At 42.1% G+C, this 20,126-nt stretch overlaps 1 protein-coding gene across 2 annotated transcripts in view; it reads right to left on the reverse strand.

The window, feature by feature from the left end:
- B3GAT3 (beta-1,3-glucuronyltransferase 3) overlaps positions 1–20,126 on the reverse strand; it is a 40,518-nt gene that overhangs the window by 5,742 nt on the left and 14,650 nt on the right. For both annotated transcript variants that reach the window (XM_089652881.1, XM_089652882.1), the window contains 2 exons: positions 19,674–20,004; positions 18,633–18,923 (listed from right to left, as the gene is read on the reverse strand). In XM_089652881.1, coding sequence (XP_089509007.1) covers positions 18,633–18,923; positions 19,674–20,004 — 622 coding nt within the window. The remainder of the gene's footprint in view (positions 1–18,632; positions 18,924–19,673; positions 20,005–20,126) is intronic.

Consider the following 20,126-nt stretch of genomic DNA (forward strand, 5'->3'; position numbering starts at 1 on the left):
TACCAATTTCTTTAGAAGTTCCCCTGTGGGGGGAATTGCCACTCTGCATTGATACAATGAGATGTACCAGTGAATTTTATCCATTTAAACTAGATGATTCAATAAACTGGTCCTCCCAAACTGCTGCAGGTGAAACAGGACAATCCACTGTGAATGCTGACTCATGTTTGCTCATCTCTGTTGTCATCTTCTTTTTTGCAAACTGAAGGTCTGAAAAGTAAAACTCATGTTGCAATTTTGAAAGATTAACTAGATAAGATTTGGGTATAGAATAGATGATTTTTGCCACAGATTATTCACAGCCACCAGTTAGCACAGATGTTTCAGTGCTGAAATTTAAAAAAAAACACAAAAAAAACCCCAACTTTTTCTCCCTATACCCCGGCCATTACATGTATCCTAGCCAGACAGTTCGAATCCCGGCTGGTTCCCCAGCGATCGGCTGAGATTCAAACCATGTATGGGCAAGCTGAATGTACCCAAATTGATTGACCGATAATTCAATTTGTGTATAACCAGCCTACCGGATTCTACAGGCGATAATTGCTACCAGCTGTAGCAGCCACTGTCTTCTTCCAGCAGGGACAGCTTCCCCCACCTCCCCAGCTCGGAGAACACAATAGCTTGGCAGGAAGGGGGGATTCCCCTGTCAAGACTGCCTGTGTTGATGGGGGAATCAAGCAAATTTATTTCCTGCAACCCAAGGTTGCAAAAAAGAAATTTGCACTGTCAATGGCCTGCTAAGGCTGGCCATACATTATACAATTTTTGTGTACAATTTTCTTTTAGATTTACCAAAACCATATAATATGAGGTCAAACCTAAACACTTTCAATTTGTATGCCATTAGGCAGGTCCTTGCACTACCTAGTTGAAGGTAAATCTAAAAGAAATAGAAGAAAATGTATAGCCAGCATAAGGGTCCTTTTAAGGGCTTTTCGATCAGGTCCACCTGTCCATTTTTAAGGCAGGCCTGATCGGAAGCTCCATGTAGTTTTATGGGCAGGCCGATGTAAACGGACTTGTGTCTGTTCACACCCACCCAAGTCCATCCAGGTCCAGAAAAAAAACACAAAAAAAACTACAAAAAAACAAAAATGGAAACAAAAAAGGATTGTGTCCTTTTCTAATTTTTCAGGACCTAAACATGATGGATTGGAGGCAGCTTGATGTAAATAAAAACAAGATCGTTTATATCCATCCACCCACCCATACAGTCAACACAGGTCCACCCCTGATCACTGTGTAAAAACTGACATTTGTCCAGTTCAGCTGAATGGAGCAGAGCGGCACTGCATGACAGGGCCTTAACACTTGATTGCCCAGGCAACATCTGAATACTAAACATAAAGTAATATTAAACCCTAATTTTTTAGGCAATTTCAGCAGCCAATTTAAAGTATATGTTACCCCAACATTTCATAATCCTGGTATGTGCCTGTTGTACCATGTATTTGTTTTAAAACTATCCTGTTATTTTTGTATTGCCTTCATTGTGTGAAATCCTTTGCGTTTCTGCCAGTCCCTCTGCTTTCCTATTAAAAACTGAAATGAGATGCATGAGAACATATTTACCCCACCATGGTCAGACTTGGAACACACTCCTGCACAGCTAAGCACCGGGAAGATCCCTGCTGCTTCTCCACCCCAACCTCTCCAAACCCCTTATGCAGCTGAGAACAGAGAGGTCATTAAAAAAAACACAGCATTTCCAATATATATATATATATATATATATATATATATATATACATATATACACATACATATATATATACACATATACACACATATATACACACATATATACACACACACACACACACACACACACACACACGTTTTGTGTGTCCATTTTAAACTGAATGGATTGTTTTACAAGGTGAGGGCTCACATATACCTCAATCACTTACTGAATATACAGCTTCTTTATCTTTTAATCCTTGCCTATGTTCCAGTTTTAGCTGGTGCCATGACCTCTGGCACAAGTTTTCTGTTTCAGGGTGTTTCCTTTCTTTTGCAGCATCCTATGAAGTCTCCCTTCCTTACAGGAACTAAAGTTATGTATCTCTACATCAGCTTTTCTCAACCAGGGTGCCCAGGCACCCAGGGGTGCCTTGAGGTTTCTTCAGGGGTGCCTTGGCAAAATGTCTAAAAATTGCCCAAAACATGTATACCAGCCAGCGGGTAGAACAAGCCTGCTTTTTAGTTACACAAAGTCGCAAGTTTTCGTTGTGCACCATTATGACCTTCTAGCCGCCGGTGTCCTGAAAACCTATGAAATCAGTTGATAAGGATGTCAGCTGCCTGCACAGCATCCTAGTTTGACCCTCCCTATCTCCATCAGTGCGGGGGTCAGATTAACTCGGTGATGGAGAAAAACTGAGAGGGAAAAGAAACACTGGAATACTAGACAGTACCAGTGTGCAAAAGTGTATTTGCTCTGGAAGTATAAATCACCTAACATTGGGTGTCCTACATATGTGGATGTTGCAGCATTACAGTGGGAACAGAAGTAATTGAACACCGTGCGATTTTGCAAGTTCTCCCACTTAGAAATCATGGAGGGGTCTGAAATTCACATTGTAGGTACATTCCCACTCAGACAGAATTTAAAAAAAAAAATGCATGATTTGAAACCATGACGGCGTAGTGTTCTACCGACAGTGACCTTTGAAACTGTGGTCCCAGCTCTCTTCATGTCATTGACCAGCAACTCCCTTGTAGTTCTGTGCCGATTCCTCACCTTTCTTATCCGTGATACCCCACGAGGTGAGATCTTGCATAGAGCCCTAGTCCGAGGGAGACTGACAGTCGTCTTTAGCCTCTTCCATTTTCTAACAATTGCTCCAACAGTTGATCTGTTTTCACCAAGCTGCTTGGCAATTGCCCTGTAGCCCTTTCCAGCCTTGTGGAGGTCCACAATTTTGTCTCTGGTGTCTTTTGACAGCGCTTTGGTCTTGCCCATGGTAGTAGTTGGCGTCTGACTTACTGTGGGGTGGACAGGTGTCTTTAAAGAGCTCAGACAGGTGCTAAGTTAGATTAATGAGTGGAGTAGAGGTGGACTTTTTAAAGGCACAGTAACAGGTCTTTGAGAGACAGAATTCTTGCTGTTTCTTAGGTGTTCAAATACTTATGTTCAGCAGTATTTTAATTTAATTTATTTTAAATTAATTTAATTTTTAAATTCTTTAAAAATAATACAATGTGATTTCCTGAATTTTTTTTTTTTTTTTAATTCTGTCTCTCACAGTGGGATGCACCTACAATGTGAATTTCAGACCCCTCCATGATTTCTAAGTGGGAAAACTTGCAAAATTGCAAAACTTGCCTCAAGACTGTCCATATTTTTAAAGGGTGCCTTGATTGAAAAAAGGTTGAGAAACACTGATCTACACTGTGTGCATCAATAGAAAAACACAGTTTGTAACCTAGGATGACAAGACACTCCCCCGCTCCTTTTCCTTCTCCAAGCTTACAGACTGACCCGAGAATGCAATGTACATTCCTCTTTCCTTAAAAAAAAAAAAAAAAAAAAAAAAAAAAGAAGAAACCCCATACTTTTTAAACAAAGAAATCATACTTACCTAGGTGGATGCTGCATCAGTTCAATGCTGCATCTGTCCCTTGCTGGCTCTGAATGTGAGAACTCAACAATCACATGACTACTGATCGATGAGTTCTCACAGTCTCTCTAAGTTGAGCAGTGAATATCAATCACTGCTGTCTGTTCTGCACCCATGCTCACCGGAGTGCTGGGCTGTAGAGGAGGGAGCGACTGGCTCAGGCTCTCAGCAAATCGCTGAGAGGCTGAGTCAGGTGCTGCTCCACACTCTGGGGTGGATCCCGACTTTGAAGTTGGGATCTTTCCCCAGCCTGGACTGGCTGAGTGACGTCAGCCGACAGTGGACTTCAGCTTGCTGTCAGCTAAAACTGGTCACAGGAGTCCAGAACGAACTGCACATCTGTGATCCACAGGAGAGAGCTTTGGTTGTACTTCGCCGTTAAAGACCGGAAGTTCAGGAAGGAGCACTGGGAGAGCAGGAGTCAGCAGCATTGAAAGTTGTAAACTGCAAATGCAGAGGTTAGAATTTTAGCAAATTGTTTACTTGGTAATGTTTAGATTATTGAGCTCAATGTGTTAAGCTGAAAAATGCTGCAAGTTTAACACTACTTTAACTGAACCCATCAAATTAGCACTTAACACTTTACCTTCCCCCAAAACACTTAACCCCTAAAAACAAAAAAATAACCCCTAACACCTAACCATGATCCTAGTATTTAACCTCACCCTTAACCCTCCACAGCCTAACCTTAGCCCCAGCACTTGAATTCACCTCCTATCACCCATAACTAACCCCTAAAAGCCCAGACTTACCCTGTTGGCACCAAAGCAAGCAAATCCTGCATTATCCACCAAAATCAAATGTACTATAGATCCAATTAATATACACACATTGACCTACCTCCCTCTCCCCCCATGTACATCTTTTTCTCTGTCTTTGGAGTCTATATTTATTTCTAGGCCAGCATTATCACATTAATGTAAACAAGTCTTACCACTATGTGTAATTTAAAAAAAAAAAAAATCTTTCTGGTTTTACTGAGAAAGAGGAACAAAGCTTTCACCATGTGTAACAAGTGATGGTCAAATTTGGAAAGGACAAGAGGCTTTTTATATTAAATAAACAATGAAAGACAAATACCATTACATCCACTATATTGTCTATCTGTAGCATAATGCCTCACACATAGTTAGTTGCTCTTAATGTTTTGTTTTTTTTTATTTATGTAATTTTCTTTTTTTTATTACTTCCACGAATATTAGCTACATGGGAATTTAGAATGAACTACCGTATTTTCCGGCGTATAAGACGACTTTTCAACCCCTGAAAATCTTCTGAAAAGTCGGGGGTCGTCTTATACGCCGGTGCGAGCCGGTGTCAGGGCGGCACTTTTTCGAGGGGCGGCGCGGCGCCGCCCCTCCTCCTCCTCCAACGGACACTAAGTACAGGGGTGGGCAGAGGGGCTGCTGTACCTTACCTGGCTCCGGTCCCACGACGATCCGGTCCAGGAAGCGCGGCTGCTCCTTCTTTCAGTTCGGCCGCTTGATGGTCACGCGGCCGCTGGGCTCCGCCTCCTCACCGATGATTGGGCGCCAGCACTGAAAAGGCACACAGGCGACCAATCACCAGCGAGGAGGCGGAGCCGAGCGGCCCGCGAAAATCGAGCGGCCGAACTGGAAGAAGGAGCAGCCGCTCTTCTCCCCCACTGACACCAACGATGAGGCACTGTTCCTCCCCCACTGACACCAACGATGAGGCACTGTTCCTCCCCCACTGACACCAACGATGAGGCACTGTTCTCCCCACTGATACCAATGATGGGGCACTATTCTCCCCACTGACACCAATGATGGGGCACTATTCTCCCCACTGATACCAATGATGGGGCGCAATTCCTCCCACTGACACCAATGATGGGGCGCAATTCCTCCCACTGACACCAATGATGGGGCACTATTCCTCCTCCCCACTGACACCAATGATGGGGCACTATTCCTCCTCCGCACTGACACCAATGATGGGGCACTATTCCTCCTCCGCACTGACACCAATGATGGGGCACTATTCTCCCCACTGACACCAATGATAGGGCGCTATTCCTCCCACTGACACCAATGATGGGGCGCTATTCCTCCCACTGACACCAATGATGGGGCGCTATTCCTCCCACTGATACTAATGATGGGGCGCTATTCCTCCCACTGATACTAATGATGGGGCGCTATTCCTCCCACTGATACTAATGATGGGGTGCTATTCCTCCCACTGATGGGCCACTATTCCTCCCACTGACACCAATGATGGAGCACTATTCCTCCCACTGACACCAATGATGGAGCACTATTCCTCCCACTGACACCAATGATGGGACACTATTCCTCCCACTGACACTAATGATGGGGCACGATTCTTCCCACTGACACCAATGATGGGGCACTATTCCTCCCACTGACTAATGATGGGGCACCATCATTGGTGTCAGTGGGAGGAATAGTGCCCCATCATTGGTGTCAGTGGGAGGAATAGTGCCCCATCATTGGTGTCAGTGGGAGGAATAGCACCCCATCATTGGAATACCATACTGAAATAGCATACCATATTGAAATCAAATCTGATGTTTTTTTATTTGGTGTGCATTGGAAGAGGGGTAGTCTTATACGGCGAGTATAGCTCAAACCCCATATTTTAACAGGAAAACTAGGGGGTCGTCTTATACGCCCAGTCGTCTTATACGCCGGAAAATACGGTAATTATAATTATCTACTTTACTCCATAAAGTTAAATTTAGCAAGTTCTTGAGAAGTTATTAGGAAACATTTGTGGAATGTAGTCATATTAACCATTGGATCTCTGGAAGATTTTACTCCCTTCATGAAAAGGCCATATTTTGCTATTCGGCACTGCGCTACTTACTTTAACTGTCGATTGCACGGTCATGCAATGAAGTAGCCAAGCAAAATTTATATAATTTTTTCACATATATAGAGCTTTTGGTTTGATTATATTTGATCACCACTGGGTTTTTCATTTTTTGTGCTATAAACAAAAAAAACAAAAAAAAAAAAAAAACTGCTATAAAACCTATCCAATGAAAAAATGAAAAATGATTCTTTGTAAATTTTGGCTAAAATGTATTCTGCTACACGTTTTTGATTAAAAAAATCCATGGTTTGCGTGAAAATTATAGCGTCTACAAACTATGGCATATGGCAGCAATCAGTGACTTGTAAACGGGACTGCAATAGTGAGACGGGCAATTTAAAGCTAACTGACACTGGGGGGAATTGACACTGACATCACCAGTGACATTAATACAGTAATCAGTGATACTATATACTGTCATTGTACTAAAGACACTGGCTGGGGAGGGGTAACATCTAGGGCAATCAAGCGGGTAAATATGTGCCTAACTATATGCAATGTGTGTACAGTGTGCTTTTACTAACTGATCTCTCAGTTTCTCATCCCTGCTTTGCAGAGATGAGAAGCTGACAGATCGCTCCCTCTGTACAGAGCTCTGTGTTGTTTACCAACACGAGCTCTGGGCTGTGATTGCACACAGACGCTCAGCAAGTCCCGGCTATGAATCATTGGCTGGGACTTGCTGACAGGGTTTCGCTGTGTGCAACCACAGCAGGTGCCGGGTGGTACAGCCACTGCATGCCCCCCGGTACAGTGTGGGTGGGCAGTTGGCAAGTGGTTAAAATTGCTGGTTTACCCAAAAAGGGTTTTTTTTAATTATAGGTGGAGCCTGGTTAGCCAAGTCAGACCCTGGCTTTTATCCAGTTTGATTTGGACACTCTAACAGGGTCATAATTCCTAGATCTACACCTGGGAGTGCCTATCCACCTTTTTATATTCTAGATCCTGCCAATGTATGTTTTCTGAAAAATTTAGAAAATTCCAAAAGTGAACTGCTTCCTATGGTCACAGCAGATTTATGGATTCATAAACCCAGCAATAAAGTTCCTGAGAAGTACTTCAACTCTACAACATATTCTAAAAACTGGAAGGTCAGTGGGTGGATTATCAATCTACACTTAAAGTGGTTCTAAATGCTAAAGGTTTTTTTACCTTCATGTACTCTACACATGAAGGTAAATAACCTTCTGTGTGCAGTGACCCCCAGCCTCCCCTATCGCTTACCTGAGCCCATTCATTTCGCTATTACAGAAAGATTTGTATTTCAGAAAATGTATTTCAAGAGTTAGAGTGTCTTAGCATTGATCTGTAGTCCTAATAAAGGAAACCTAAGCTGAGAAAAATATGCCGGTTGCCGTTGCTGATCTGCTGAAAATGCTAGCTTCCTGGCTGTTATGATGATCCATGGAATACGGCATGTGCAAATCTCTTGTTTCTGCCACAGCAGTTACCATGTGTTGACAGCTGTCAACAACTTTTAAATTTTCAGAGAGCTGGAAATCAAAGGATGCTTTGGCATCCTGTTATTCTGAATTTTATTGCAAAGAAATAAATACAGCACTTGTTATCACCACCCTAAATCTACTGAACCCCTTCACTGCTGTATTTAGAGGTAAGTAAAAACCAGCTGCTGTAGCACCCACATTGATGAGGGCAGCGACTTATTTTTAGCACTTTTCAAAATAAAAAAAATGTTCTATTTTCATAATGGTTTCCTTAGTCTTTGCCATAGCAGGTAAGGTAGGAGGTTAATTCAGTAATAGATATTGTTCATATACCCTCAGCTAATAGATGGCCCCATGCTCCTTTGATCTAGTAGGGAGGGCATTCTGCATTTGCAGCCTTCTCTTAGATGTAAGTATGCATGCAATCACAGTTCTATATTATTCAATTATTAAACAATGGAAGTAGCAAAGTGCAAACTGCTACACTCAAGTGGCTATTGCTCGCTGGAAATGCTATGTGTTACCTTGCACTGCACTTAGTACCTTCAATACTGTGGATTGAATAAGATTGATAATCTTACCAGGAACATTTTATTGTTTTTATCTCTGCACTCCCAACCTGCATTTAAACTAAAGCTATGTGTGTTTAATAGACTTCTGGCAGGATTTACGACCTTTCCACAAGCAATGTTATGGACACAAATACATAAAAGTGCAGCGCTTAAAAGTATTTCAAAGTATAATGGTATAAAATTATATTTATAAAATGGTGACAGTTCGTGATAAGGTGCTTGTTACAGGAGTTGATGGTGACTTCAAACTTCAGTGGCGTGCCAATAAATAGTAAAAATACACACTCACCAGATGCGTATCTTAATACGCATATAATTAGTATGACCAGAGGACGGGATGGATGAGTTGGGCCATTTTAACGGACTTTCCTCCCTCTGGGTGGTAGGCAGCTACAGAGATGTCTCCCTTGGTGTGTGCAAATGGAATCCAGCCAGAGGCCTCCTTAATGGATGGGCGGATGCTTGTCAGCTAATATTGTAACAGCTCCCTCCTCTGGAATGGTGCCACATGAGATTCGGCTCCTATATTCTCTAGAATGGGCTCTAAAACGTGAACGTTAGCTCACCAAGGAGCCAACCAAAAAACGGCCCATAGTGTAGTAGTTTAAAATGATTCAATTTATTAATCCACGTGGTATGAAGATAAAAGCAGTTCGATGTACAAAAAAATGGTATACCGACCATTCACAGTTTAAAAGATGGCTGCCGGACCTGAGCTAGGTGCCGGCGAAAATACGTCACGGCATAATGGCCCCTTTAACGCGGTTCATGCAAAAGCACTTCTTCAGAAAGGCTGGTCATAATAAAGAAATTTACAAATTATATCGTCTAGTAGGATAACAAGGTCCTAATGTATAGCATTACAAACGTGAACCCAAATGGGGTGAGAAAACATTGTTACTTTTTTAGGTCCTTATCACCTTCAGAACTGCTATCCAAAACTAGAGGTTATGCTTATAAAATTCAGCCTTAGAGAGCCAAAACACTGAGAATCAGGAACCTACTGCACTGACTCAGATGTATGTATTGCAAAAAAGGACTTGATAGTAGATTTTTTGCTGGAATAGTAAAACCTCTCGTGCCACATGAACAGGGTACATAGTGTCTCCCTGCAAACCAAAAAAGACCACTAGACTGGAGACTGCTCCACTATTCAAGTTGCACATCTATAGCACAGCATAGTGGCTAAATGGTTAGCACTTCGCCTGGCAGTACTAGGGTCATTGGTTCGTATCCCAACAGTCGTTTACAGGCAGTTGAGTTTACAATCATTTTCCTTAACGCACCAAACTTGCGTTCAGGAGTAGATTTTACCGGCGTTTCAAACACCAAACTTGGTTAATCGCGTTTATAAGCGTTTTTTTAACTGTTCCATATCCAAATGCTGTCCAGAGCCTTTTTTCATCATCAGAAATGCATGCAAAATGTTTTCCATGTATTCAAATGGACCCGGTACACCAGCGCAGTCAGTTCCAGGTTATGTGTGAAGGAAAAAAATGGTAGAACGTGCTGCATTATGCTCATGATGGGATCCATAGTGAATACAACCAGAAAAGATAGGTCATCTCAACACATACTGCTCTCTCTGCTTCTGCTCTCTCTATTCCTCTCAAAATGTCTGAAATAGTTAATTTTTTACTGTTTTTAGTACATTCTAGGCATTTGGGAAGGTCTCCTGAGGTTATCTTTTAACCTCTTGGCACCGACCGAAGGCAAATGTGCTGCTTCCCGGAGTCTGAGCCTAGATAGGGACCATTCCCGATCATGGGACTGCTGTGACGGCGGTCACATGACCCTAAACCCCAACCCCCCTGCCAAAACCCTTAAAGGGCCGGGAGGCTCCGGAGCCAAGGGGTTATCGCTTCTAAACGCACATAAACGTGGTATGCAAACGCGGCAAAACTGTCTTTTTTTTTTTTAACCTGTTTTCCAGCAGTCAGTTTCCATCATTCAGAAGAGTTTTCCAAACGCTCCGTGTACACGAGCCCTAATATATTAATGAAATTACAAATCAAAAGCGGCTTTTTGTCATGGTGGAAATGTAGACAAAACAGTATAACACCCATTGCTCCCACAGTTGCAAAAAATGAGATACAAATACAGGACTTTTGGTGCTGCTGTACTAGTCTTTATGTGTGTGATTCACTGGAGGAAGCATACATACCATCCTTCTTGTATTTGAAGCACTTACCCATCAATATTAAAAATACTTGTTTTCACACTTTTTTTTGTTAAAGTTTAAAATAACTATTTAAAGCCTCTAAGCATTTTCCTTTTGCTAAAAGTAAAGTACATATGCTGTACAAGGGCTCACAAACTAGTTTGGCAGGCTATACACCTGCACATGGGCCCTACAGGATCTATTCTATCATAGGTGTGAGTCACATGAGTAGTGGGACTCCCTTCCTGGTGTTATGTCCACCTAGGCACTGCTTAATTCTAGAGTAGGTGAAAAGCAGAAGGGATTTTCATGGTGCCCTAACCATGCTCCTTATTTGTAATTTGGTGTTGGTCAGAGAGAACTTCTTTTACTCCTTGCCTGGCTGATACAGGCATGCAAAATGCTTCTCCCATTTTGTTTGACATCTAGCGTAAATTCACTGTTCAGTTACATAGTTGGTCTGGCTGAAAAAAGATAAAAGTTTATCCAGTTCAACCATTAAAAAAAAATAAATAAATAAAATAAAAAAAAAGTTATAATCCTATACCCACAGTTGATCCAGAGGAAGGCAAAAAGAAAACCAGCAAAGCATGATCCAATTTGCTCCTGCACGGAAACAAAAATTCCTTCCTGATCACCCGAGATGCAATTGGATATTCCCTGGATCAACTTTACCTATAAAATGTTAGTATCTAGTTAAATTCTGTGTATCTAGGAAAGAATCCAGGACTTTTTTTAAAGCAATCCACTGAGCTGGCCAGAACCAACTCTTAAGGGAGTCTATTCCACATTTTCACAGCTCTTACTGTGAAGAAACCTTTCCATGTTTGGAGATTAAATTTCTTTTCCTCCATATGTAAAGAGTGCCCCCTTGTCCTCTGTGATGACCTCAGGGTGAATAGCTCTACACCGAGTTCATTATATGAACCACTGATGTATTTATACATGTTGATCATATCCCCCCTTAATCTCCTCTTCTCAAGAGAGAATCAATTCAGTTACTCTAATCTTTCCTCATAGCGGATCTCCTCCATGCCTCTTATCAGTTTGGTTGCCATTCTCTGTACTTTCTCCAGTTCCCCAATGTTCTTTTTGTGAATTGGTGCCCAAAACTGAACTGCATATTCCAGATGAGGTGTTACTAATGATTTGTACAGGGGTAATATGATATCTCTCTCTCTGGAGTCTATACCTCTTAATACAAGAGAGGATTTTGCTCGCTTTAGAAACCGCAGCTTAGCATTGCATGCCATTATTAAGCTTGTAATCTACCAGAACCCCCAGATCCTTTTCCACCATTGATTCCCTCAATTGTACCCCCCTAGTATGTATGATGCATGCATATTCTTAGCCCCCAAGTGCAGAACCTTACATTTATCAACATTGAACCTCATTTGCACATAGCTGCCCAATTAAACAGTGCATTGAGGTCGGCTTGTAAGCTGAAGACATCCTGTAAGGACGTTATTCCACTGCACAGCTTGGTGTCATCTGCAAAGACTGAAATGGGATTTCTAATCTCGGACCCTATATCATTTATAAGTATATTAAAAATTAAGGGTCCCAACACTGAACCTTGGGGTACACCACTGACAACCCTAGACCATTCAGAGTATGAATCATTAACCACTACTCTCTGAATACGATCTTTTAGCCAGTTTTCTATCCATTTACATACGGATTTTTCCAAGCCTGTAGACTTTACCTTACACATGAGCCGTGTGTGGGAAACTGTATCAAACGCTTTTGCAAAATCCAAGTATACCACGTCCACCGCCACCCCTGTCAGCAGACCCCCTTCCATTTAGGTGCAAACCATCTCTAGCAATGAAAAGTCGGCCCAGTGCTCTAGAAACCCAAATCCTTCCCTCTTACACCAGGTCTTTAGCCATGCATTTAGTTCTCGGATTTCCTCATCTTTGCCGAGTTGCGTATGGCACAGGTAATATTTCAGAGAATATCACCTTGGAGGTCATTCCCTTCACCGTGCAGCCTAGTTCTTTAAATTGATCCCTTAAGGAGCCTCCACCTTCCATGTATTCTGTCATTGGTTCTAACATAGAGCAAGACAGCTGGGTCATGCCCTGCCCCTCCCAGTAATTTATCAACCCGGTCCACCACATACCGAACCCTGGCACCAGGGAGACAGAAAACCATTCAGTTGAGGTGATCCTGTCAACAAATTATTCTATCAGTCATTCTGATTATAGAATCCCCTACTACCACCAACTGTCTTAGCCTTCCGGCACTATCCTCACCACCCCTCCCAGGTGGCCTGCCCTCCCAGCTGTTAGGGATAGGCAGTGACATCCATGGCTGCCACCCCTGAGCTTGCCACCCCCACATCTTCACCCAACTTGACAAATCTGTTTGGGTGCAGAAACCCAGGGCCAGCCTTCCTTTTCTGTGAGCCCCTACCACTCCCTCTCGTTACAGTAACCCATCTTCCTCCTGATAATCCTGATTAGCCCTTCCGACCTCCACATCAATTCCATTAGCTACCTGCTCATGGAGCAGAAGACCCCATTCAAGGTTGTCGGTTCTGCCCAGTGTTGCAACTTGTCCTCCAGATCTCCTACGTGAGTTTCAAGAAGGGCAAGCCGCTCACATCTGTTGCAGTGGTATCCATCCTGGAGCTGTTGCTCCATTGTTGCATACATGCGGCACACTGTGCACTGCACAAAACCTTTAACCCAGCTAGCACACATTATCCCAGTTACAATATTAATAGAAAATATTAGTTGTCACTTACAGGTTAGTAGACTCTTGTTATAATCACCTGTTTTCCACACCGGTTTTCTAACTCCACTTATCAAATGTCCACTTGGTCAAAGGTTCAGTAAGCAAAATACAGGCAAGCTCAAGAATGAGCAAGCTCAGAGTGATCTCTACAGCAAATTTAGTACCTGTATCACCTGTGACCAATAAATTCCTCCCTTTAATTAGCAGACTGAAGGAAGAAAAAAAAATGCTATTTAAAAAGTGACAAAAAAGTGATTTAACCGTTTCAATACCGTGCAATTTTACACCTTCCTGCCCAGGCCATTTTTCAGGTTTCAGCGCTCTCACACTTTGAATGACAATTGCGCGGTCATACAACACTGTACCCAAACTAAAATTTTATAATTTTCTTCACACAACTAGAGCTTTCTTTTGTTGGTATTTAATCACCGCTGGGGTTTTTATTTTTTGCTAAATTAACAAAAAAAGACCAAAAATTTTGAAAAAAACCCACATTTTTCTTTGTTTCTGTTATAAAAGTTTACAAATAAATAATTGTTCTTCATAAATTTAGGCCGAGATGTATTCTGCTACATGTCTTTGGTGAAAATAACCCAAATTAGGATGTATTATTTAGTTTGTAGGAAAGTTATAGAGTTCACAAACTATGGTATAGATCTGAATATTGATCAATCCTGAAGTACTGACGGCCAATCTAATTTCTTGAGGTCCAAGAATGTCAGAATAGTACAGATATCCCCAAATGACCCCTTTTTGCAGAGTAGACAGTCCGACGTACTTCATAAGAGGCATGGCGAGTTTTTTGAAGTTGTATTTTTTTGTCATAATTTTTCCGAAAATGAAAAAATGAAAAAAAGTATTTTCACTATTTTTTTTTTTTTACATACTGTCACCAGTGCAGTACAGCATCATCATATAACTGGCATGGCGGTGAACAGGGACACTGACTGGCGACAGTATAAAAAAAATATATATATATATACATATTTTTTTTTTTTTTTTAATATATATTTAATTTTTTATTACATTTTTTTTAAGATTTTTTTTTCATATTTTACTATGACCAAAATAGTACAATGTTACCATAGTAACATTGTACTACTTTGGGGAAGTGTTCAGTATTTTATTTTTTTTTTTTACACAATTTGCTTATAGCAAAGAATTACTTTGCTATAAGCAAGCATTTACCTGAATGAAATCGATTCATTCAGCTTTTTTTTTTTTTTTTTTTGTGCTTAGCTGTGATTTGGTCACAGCTAATCACATGACATGTGCATGTGATTAGCTGTGACCATTCACAGCTAGGCACTAGTATACAATGGATGGCATCATGAATGAAGCCATCCATGTATACAACTGTCATGTGACCTGCTGTGATTGGTCACAGCAGGTCACATGGTACCAGCAACGGGAGCTGCTACTCGGATCTGTCATCGGCCGTGTCCGAGGTGCACGGCCGCCGACAGATCGCACTGCTGCGCCGCTCTGCACTAGCGCAAACGGCGCATGTGCGGGAGCACGCCAAATGGCGTGCACCCGGAATGGAGGAGCACATCTGAAGCCGCCAAATGGCCATTGGCCGGGCGGCTAATGGTTAAATAAGTAAAAGCTTTCAGCAAGACCCAAAGAAGAAAAGAAAACAGCTACAAGCACCAGCATTCAAAAGTAAAAAAAAAAAGACTTTTTCACTCAAATTTCCCACTCTTTATAGCTATCAGCCAGCAAAAAAATGCCAAACCAGTGTTGTCTACACATACACTATATTGCCAAAATTATTGGGACACCCCTCCAAATCATTGGATTCAGGTGTTCCAATCACCTCCCTTGCCACAGGTGTATACAGTCAGGTCCAAAAATATTGGGACATCGACACAATTCTAACATTTTTGGCTCTATACACCACCACAATGGATTTGAAATGAAATGAACAAGATGTGCTTTAACTGCAGACTGTCAGCTTTAATTTGAGGGTATTTACATCCAAATCAGGTGAACGGTGTAGGAATTACAGCAGTTTTCATATGTGCCTCCCACTTGTTAAGGGACCAAAAGTAATGGGACAATTGGCTTCTCAGCTGTTCCAAGGCCAGGTGTGTGTTATTCCCTCATTATCCCAATTACAATGAGCAGATAAAAGGTCAAGAGTTCATTTCAAGTGTGCCATTTGCATTTGGAATCTGTTGCTGTCAACTCTCAAGATGAGATCCAAAGAGCTGTCACTATTAGTAAAGCAAGCCATCATTAGGCTGAAAAAACAAAACAAACCCATCAGAGAGATAGCAAAAACATTAGGCGTGGCCAAATCAACTATTTGGAACATTCGTAAAAAGAAGGAACGCGCCGGTGAGCTCAGCAACACCAAAAAACCACGGAAAACAACTGTGGTGAATGACCGAAGAATTCTTTCCCTGGTGAAGAAAACACCCTTCACAACAGTTGGCCAGATCAAGAACACTCTCCAGGAGGTAGGTGTATGTGTGTCAAAGTCAACAATCAAGAGAAGACTTCACCAGAGTGAATACAGAGGGTTCACCACAAGATGTAAACCATTGGTGAGCCTCAAAAACAGGAAGGCCAGATTAGAGTTTGCCAAACGACATCTAAAAAAGCCTTCACAGTTCTGGAACAACATCCTATGGACAGATGAGACCAAGATCAACTTGTACCAGAGTGATGGGAAGAGAAGAGTATGGAGAAGGAAAGGAACTGCTCATGATCCTAAGCATGCCACCTCATCAGTGAAGCATGGTGGTGGTAGTGTCATGGCGTGGGCATGTATGGCTGCCAATGGAACTGGTTCTCTTGTATTTATTGATGATGTGACTGCTGACAAAAGCAGCAGGATGAATTCTGAAGTGTTTCGGGCAATATTATCTGCTCATATTCAGCCAAATGCTTCAGAACTCATTAGATGCCGCCTAACAGTGCAGATGGACAATGACCCAAAGCATACTGCAAAAGCAACCAAAAGAGTTTTTTCAGGGAAAGAAGTGGAATGTTTTGCAATGGCCAAGTCAATCACCTGACCTGAATCCGATTGAGCATGCATTTCACTTGCTGAAGACAAAACTGAAGGGAAAATGCCCCAAGAACAAGCAGGAACTGAAGACAGTTGCAGTAGAGGCCTGGCAGAGCATCACCAGGGATGAAACCCAGCGTCTGGTGATGTCTATGCGTTCCACACTTCAGGCTGTAATTGACTGCAAAGGATTTGCAACCAAGTATTAAAAAGTGAAAGTTTGATTTATGATTATTATTCTGTCCCATTACTTTTGGTCCCTTAACAAGTGGGAGGCACATATGCAAACTGTTGTAATTCCTACACCGTTCACCTGATTTGGATGTAAATACCCTCAAATTAAAGCTGACAATCTGCAGTTAAAGCACATCTTGTTCGTTTCATTTCAAATTTATTGTGGTGGTGTATGGAGCCAAAAATGTTAGAATTGTGTCGATGTCCCAATATTTATGGACCTGACTGTAAAATCAAGCACCTAAGCATGCAGACTGCTTCTAAAAAAATTTGTGAAAGAATGGGTCACTCTCAGGAGCTCAATGAATTAAAGCGCTGTACCGCGATAGGTTGCTGCCTATGCAGTAAGTCCATCCGTGACATTTCCTGGCTACTAAATATTCCACGGTCAACTGTTAGTGGGATTATAACAAAGTGGAAGCAACTGGGAACAACAGCAACTCAGCCATGAAGTGGTAGGTCATGTAAAATGACAGTGTTGTTAGAGCATGCTGAAACGCACACTGCGCAGAAGTCGCCAACTGTCTGCTAAGTCAATAGCCAAAGACCTCCAAATGTGTGGCCTTTAGATTAGCACAACAACAGTGCATAGAGAGCTTCATGGAAAGGGTTTCCATGGCTAAGCAGCTGCATCCAAGCTTTACATCACCAAGTGCAATGCAAAGCACCAGATGCAGTGGTGTAAAGCATGCCGCCACTGGACTCTAGAGCAGTGGAGACGTGTTCTCTGGAGTGACGAATCATGCTTCTCTGTCTGGCAATCCGATGAACGTGTCTGGGTTTGGTGGCTGCCAGGAGAATGGTATTTGCCTGACTGCATTGTGCTATGTGTAAAGTTTGGTGGAGGGGGGATTATGGTGTGGGGCTGTTTTTCAGGATTTGTGCTTGGCCCCTTAGGTCCAGTGAAGGGAACTCTTAAGGTATCAGCATACCAAGACATTTTGGACAATTTCATGCTCCCAATTGTGTGGGAAGAGTTTGGGGATGGCCCCTTCCTGTTCCAAAATGACTGCGCACCAGTGCACAAAGCAAGGTCCATAAAGACATGGATGGGATGAATTTGGGGTGGAGGAACTTGACTGGCCTGCACAGAGTTTTGAACTCATCCTGAAAGAACACCTTTGGGATGAATTAGAGCGGAGACTGCGAGCCAGGCCTTCTCCTCTGACATCAGTGCCTGACTTCACAAATGTGCTTCTGGAAGAATGGTCAAACATTCCCATAGACACAGTCCTAAACCTTGTGGACAGCCTTCCCAGAAGAGTTGAAGCTGTTATAGCTGCAAAGGGCGGGCCAACTCAATATTGAACCCTACGGACTAAGACTGGGATACCATTAAAGTTCATATGCATGTACAGGCAGGCGTCCCAATACTTTTGGCAACATAGTGCATCTATAAGCGATTGTGCTTCTATAGTATACAAATAGGGGTGCGAGGGTTTCTTGGTGACTTTGTCCACCACTGATATTGTAAATAGGATAACAAGTGATAGCAAGCTTTAGTTCGAATTGCAAATTTAGGTGAAGATAGTGAGGGAAACTGCCGAGGTGGCACCCCTAGCTAGCTGCATCCTGGCTGTTACTGGGAGCAGTAACATCTGGTGGCTGTAAAGTATGTAAAGCATGAAGGCCTAGACAGCTCTTTGGATATAAGAATATGAAATTTGGAAAAGGTAAGGGAAGTTCTCAGATCTTCAATAACTAAAAACAAGGAGTGGATTTAGCTCATCCATTCTGTTCAAAAGGTCCCTGGCTGAACCAAAATATGATAGTAGCTTTTCTAATTTTATTCAACTGGGTGCTGTAGAATAAAAAGGATAAAAGGCGAGTAAGGTCTTAGTCCGTATTGTTAATGTACTGCTATTCTTAATGTAAAACAGCTGGTAGAGTGAGATGAACAACCTACACAATCTGGTATTCAATATCGTTAATTATTGTATCATGGGTTTATGCAGGTGCGTGAACACAAACCTTAGTGCAATTATCCGCTCGTGGCTCCAGTTCTCTCACTGTCACAAGTTGGCTCAATAAACTGCTTTCCAGAAAACCTCTCTCGGCATCAGGGTCAAATTTTGCTTTTGGATGGGTTAGCAGTAATGAAAGGGACACTGCAAATCCTGCCATGTCAATTGGGAAAGGCCTGTGTGTCTTCCAGGTGGTGTGGAAGCCAGCTACTTTACCATTATCAACAAGTGGTGCCTCATATTTCAGACCTCCAACCAGCCCAACAGGCCAGACAGACACTTTCTGGGTATGACGCATCTAAAATGAAAGAGTATAGAGTTTAGCATGAGTTAACCTTATACTGTAAGTTTTGAAATAACAAAATATAGTTACCATATAACACTTCAGACTTTACCTTACAATGGCAGGGAAGCTACCACGCAATACAGTAACTATCGGTTTTCTGTCTGTACCCAACCCCCCCCCACTAAATAAGGCTATTAATTGTATTTCAGCAACTTCTAGGCAGAAGGCTTAGAACCTCTGTCAGGTTTTTACTGCTGTTTGTCTTATTGTTCAGATTTCTTTTTTTTGTTGTCCTGGTAAACACTGTCACTAGGACAGAAGGTGAAAAAATTCTACAATTTTACAATCTGTACAACAGTAACAGGAGGTGAGAAAAGATCTGTCATTGGGGATACCTGTTCAGGTGACAACTGTCAAAAGTGGAACTACCTCTCAGTCCATAAAACAATTCAAATATTGCTGCAACCCCAACTTCCCACAGCAGTCAGTAGGATGAGATAGAGACTTGTGCCTGGATCCATGCGTTAAAGAGTCCATTTGAAAGTGAAAAATCCGGCACAAAGGCATCTCGTGAATAAAAGATTTCATCCATTGTATAAAAAGGAATCAACACCCGTATATGCTGACACGTTTTAGCCTCCTACATAGGCCTTATTCATAACTATGACTAATGTAGGAGGCTGAAAGTCATGACATGACAGGGTAACTTTAAAATCAGTTTTTGCTGATCTTGAGGATAAGAAACTTTGTTACACTTCTCACCTCCTGAAAGATCTTTACACTGTAGGTGTTGTCATCATCTGCAAAGTACACGACTCCGCGGTCTCCAGGGGCCCGGTGTTCACGTAGCCAGCGTAATGCTTCATTTCGCTGCTCCACTCCACGTGGTTTTAGCCAGTTTGGATCAGAGTCTTTCAGTTTCATTGCTGGTGGGGTCTGAACATTCAAGTGTGTGTAAAGCAAGTCACTCTGTGCCAGGAGCTCAGTCACTGCAGCCGTACGTTCCACAGAGTCCTCCACTAGAATCCAGTGCAGGGCAGGTACTAGAAGTAATGTCTGAGATAGACGGGTAAGCTCAGCTCGCTGATGGGGCCTGAGAACAAGGCAAGACAGAAAACTCAGCAAACACTTTATTATATAAGCATATACATGAAATCCCGAGAAACAGAAAAAAAAAAAAAAAAACACAAAAAGCAAAACATTACCAGTACATCT

Source organism: Staurois parvus, unplaced genomic scaffold, assembly GCF_062004578.1.
Source record: "Staurois parvus isolate SC_StPar_1 unplaced genomic scaffold, SC_StPar_1.0 ptg000694l, whole genome shotgun sequence".
In the NCBI taxonomy this organism is placed as follows: Eukaryota; Metazoa; Chordata; class Amphibia; order Anura; family Ranidae; genus Staurois; species Staurois parvus.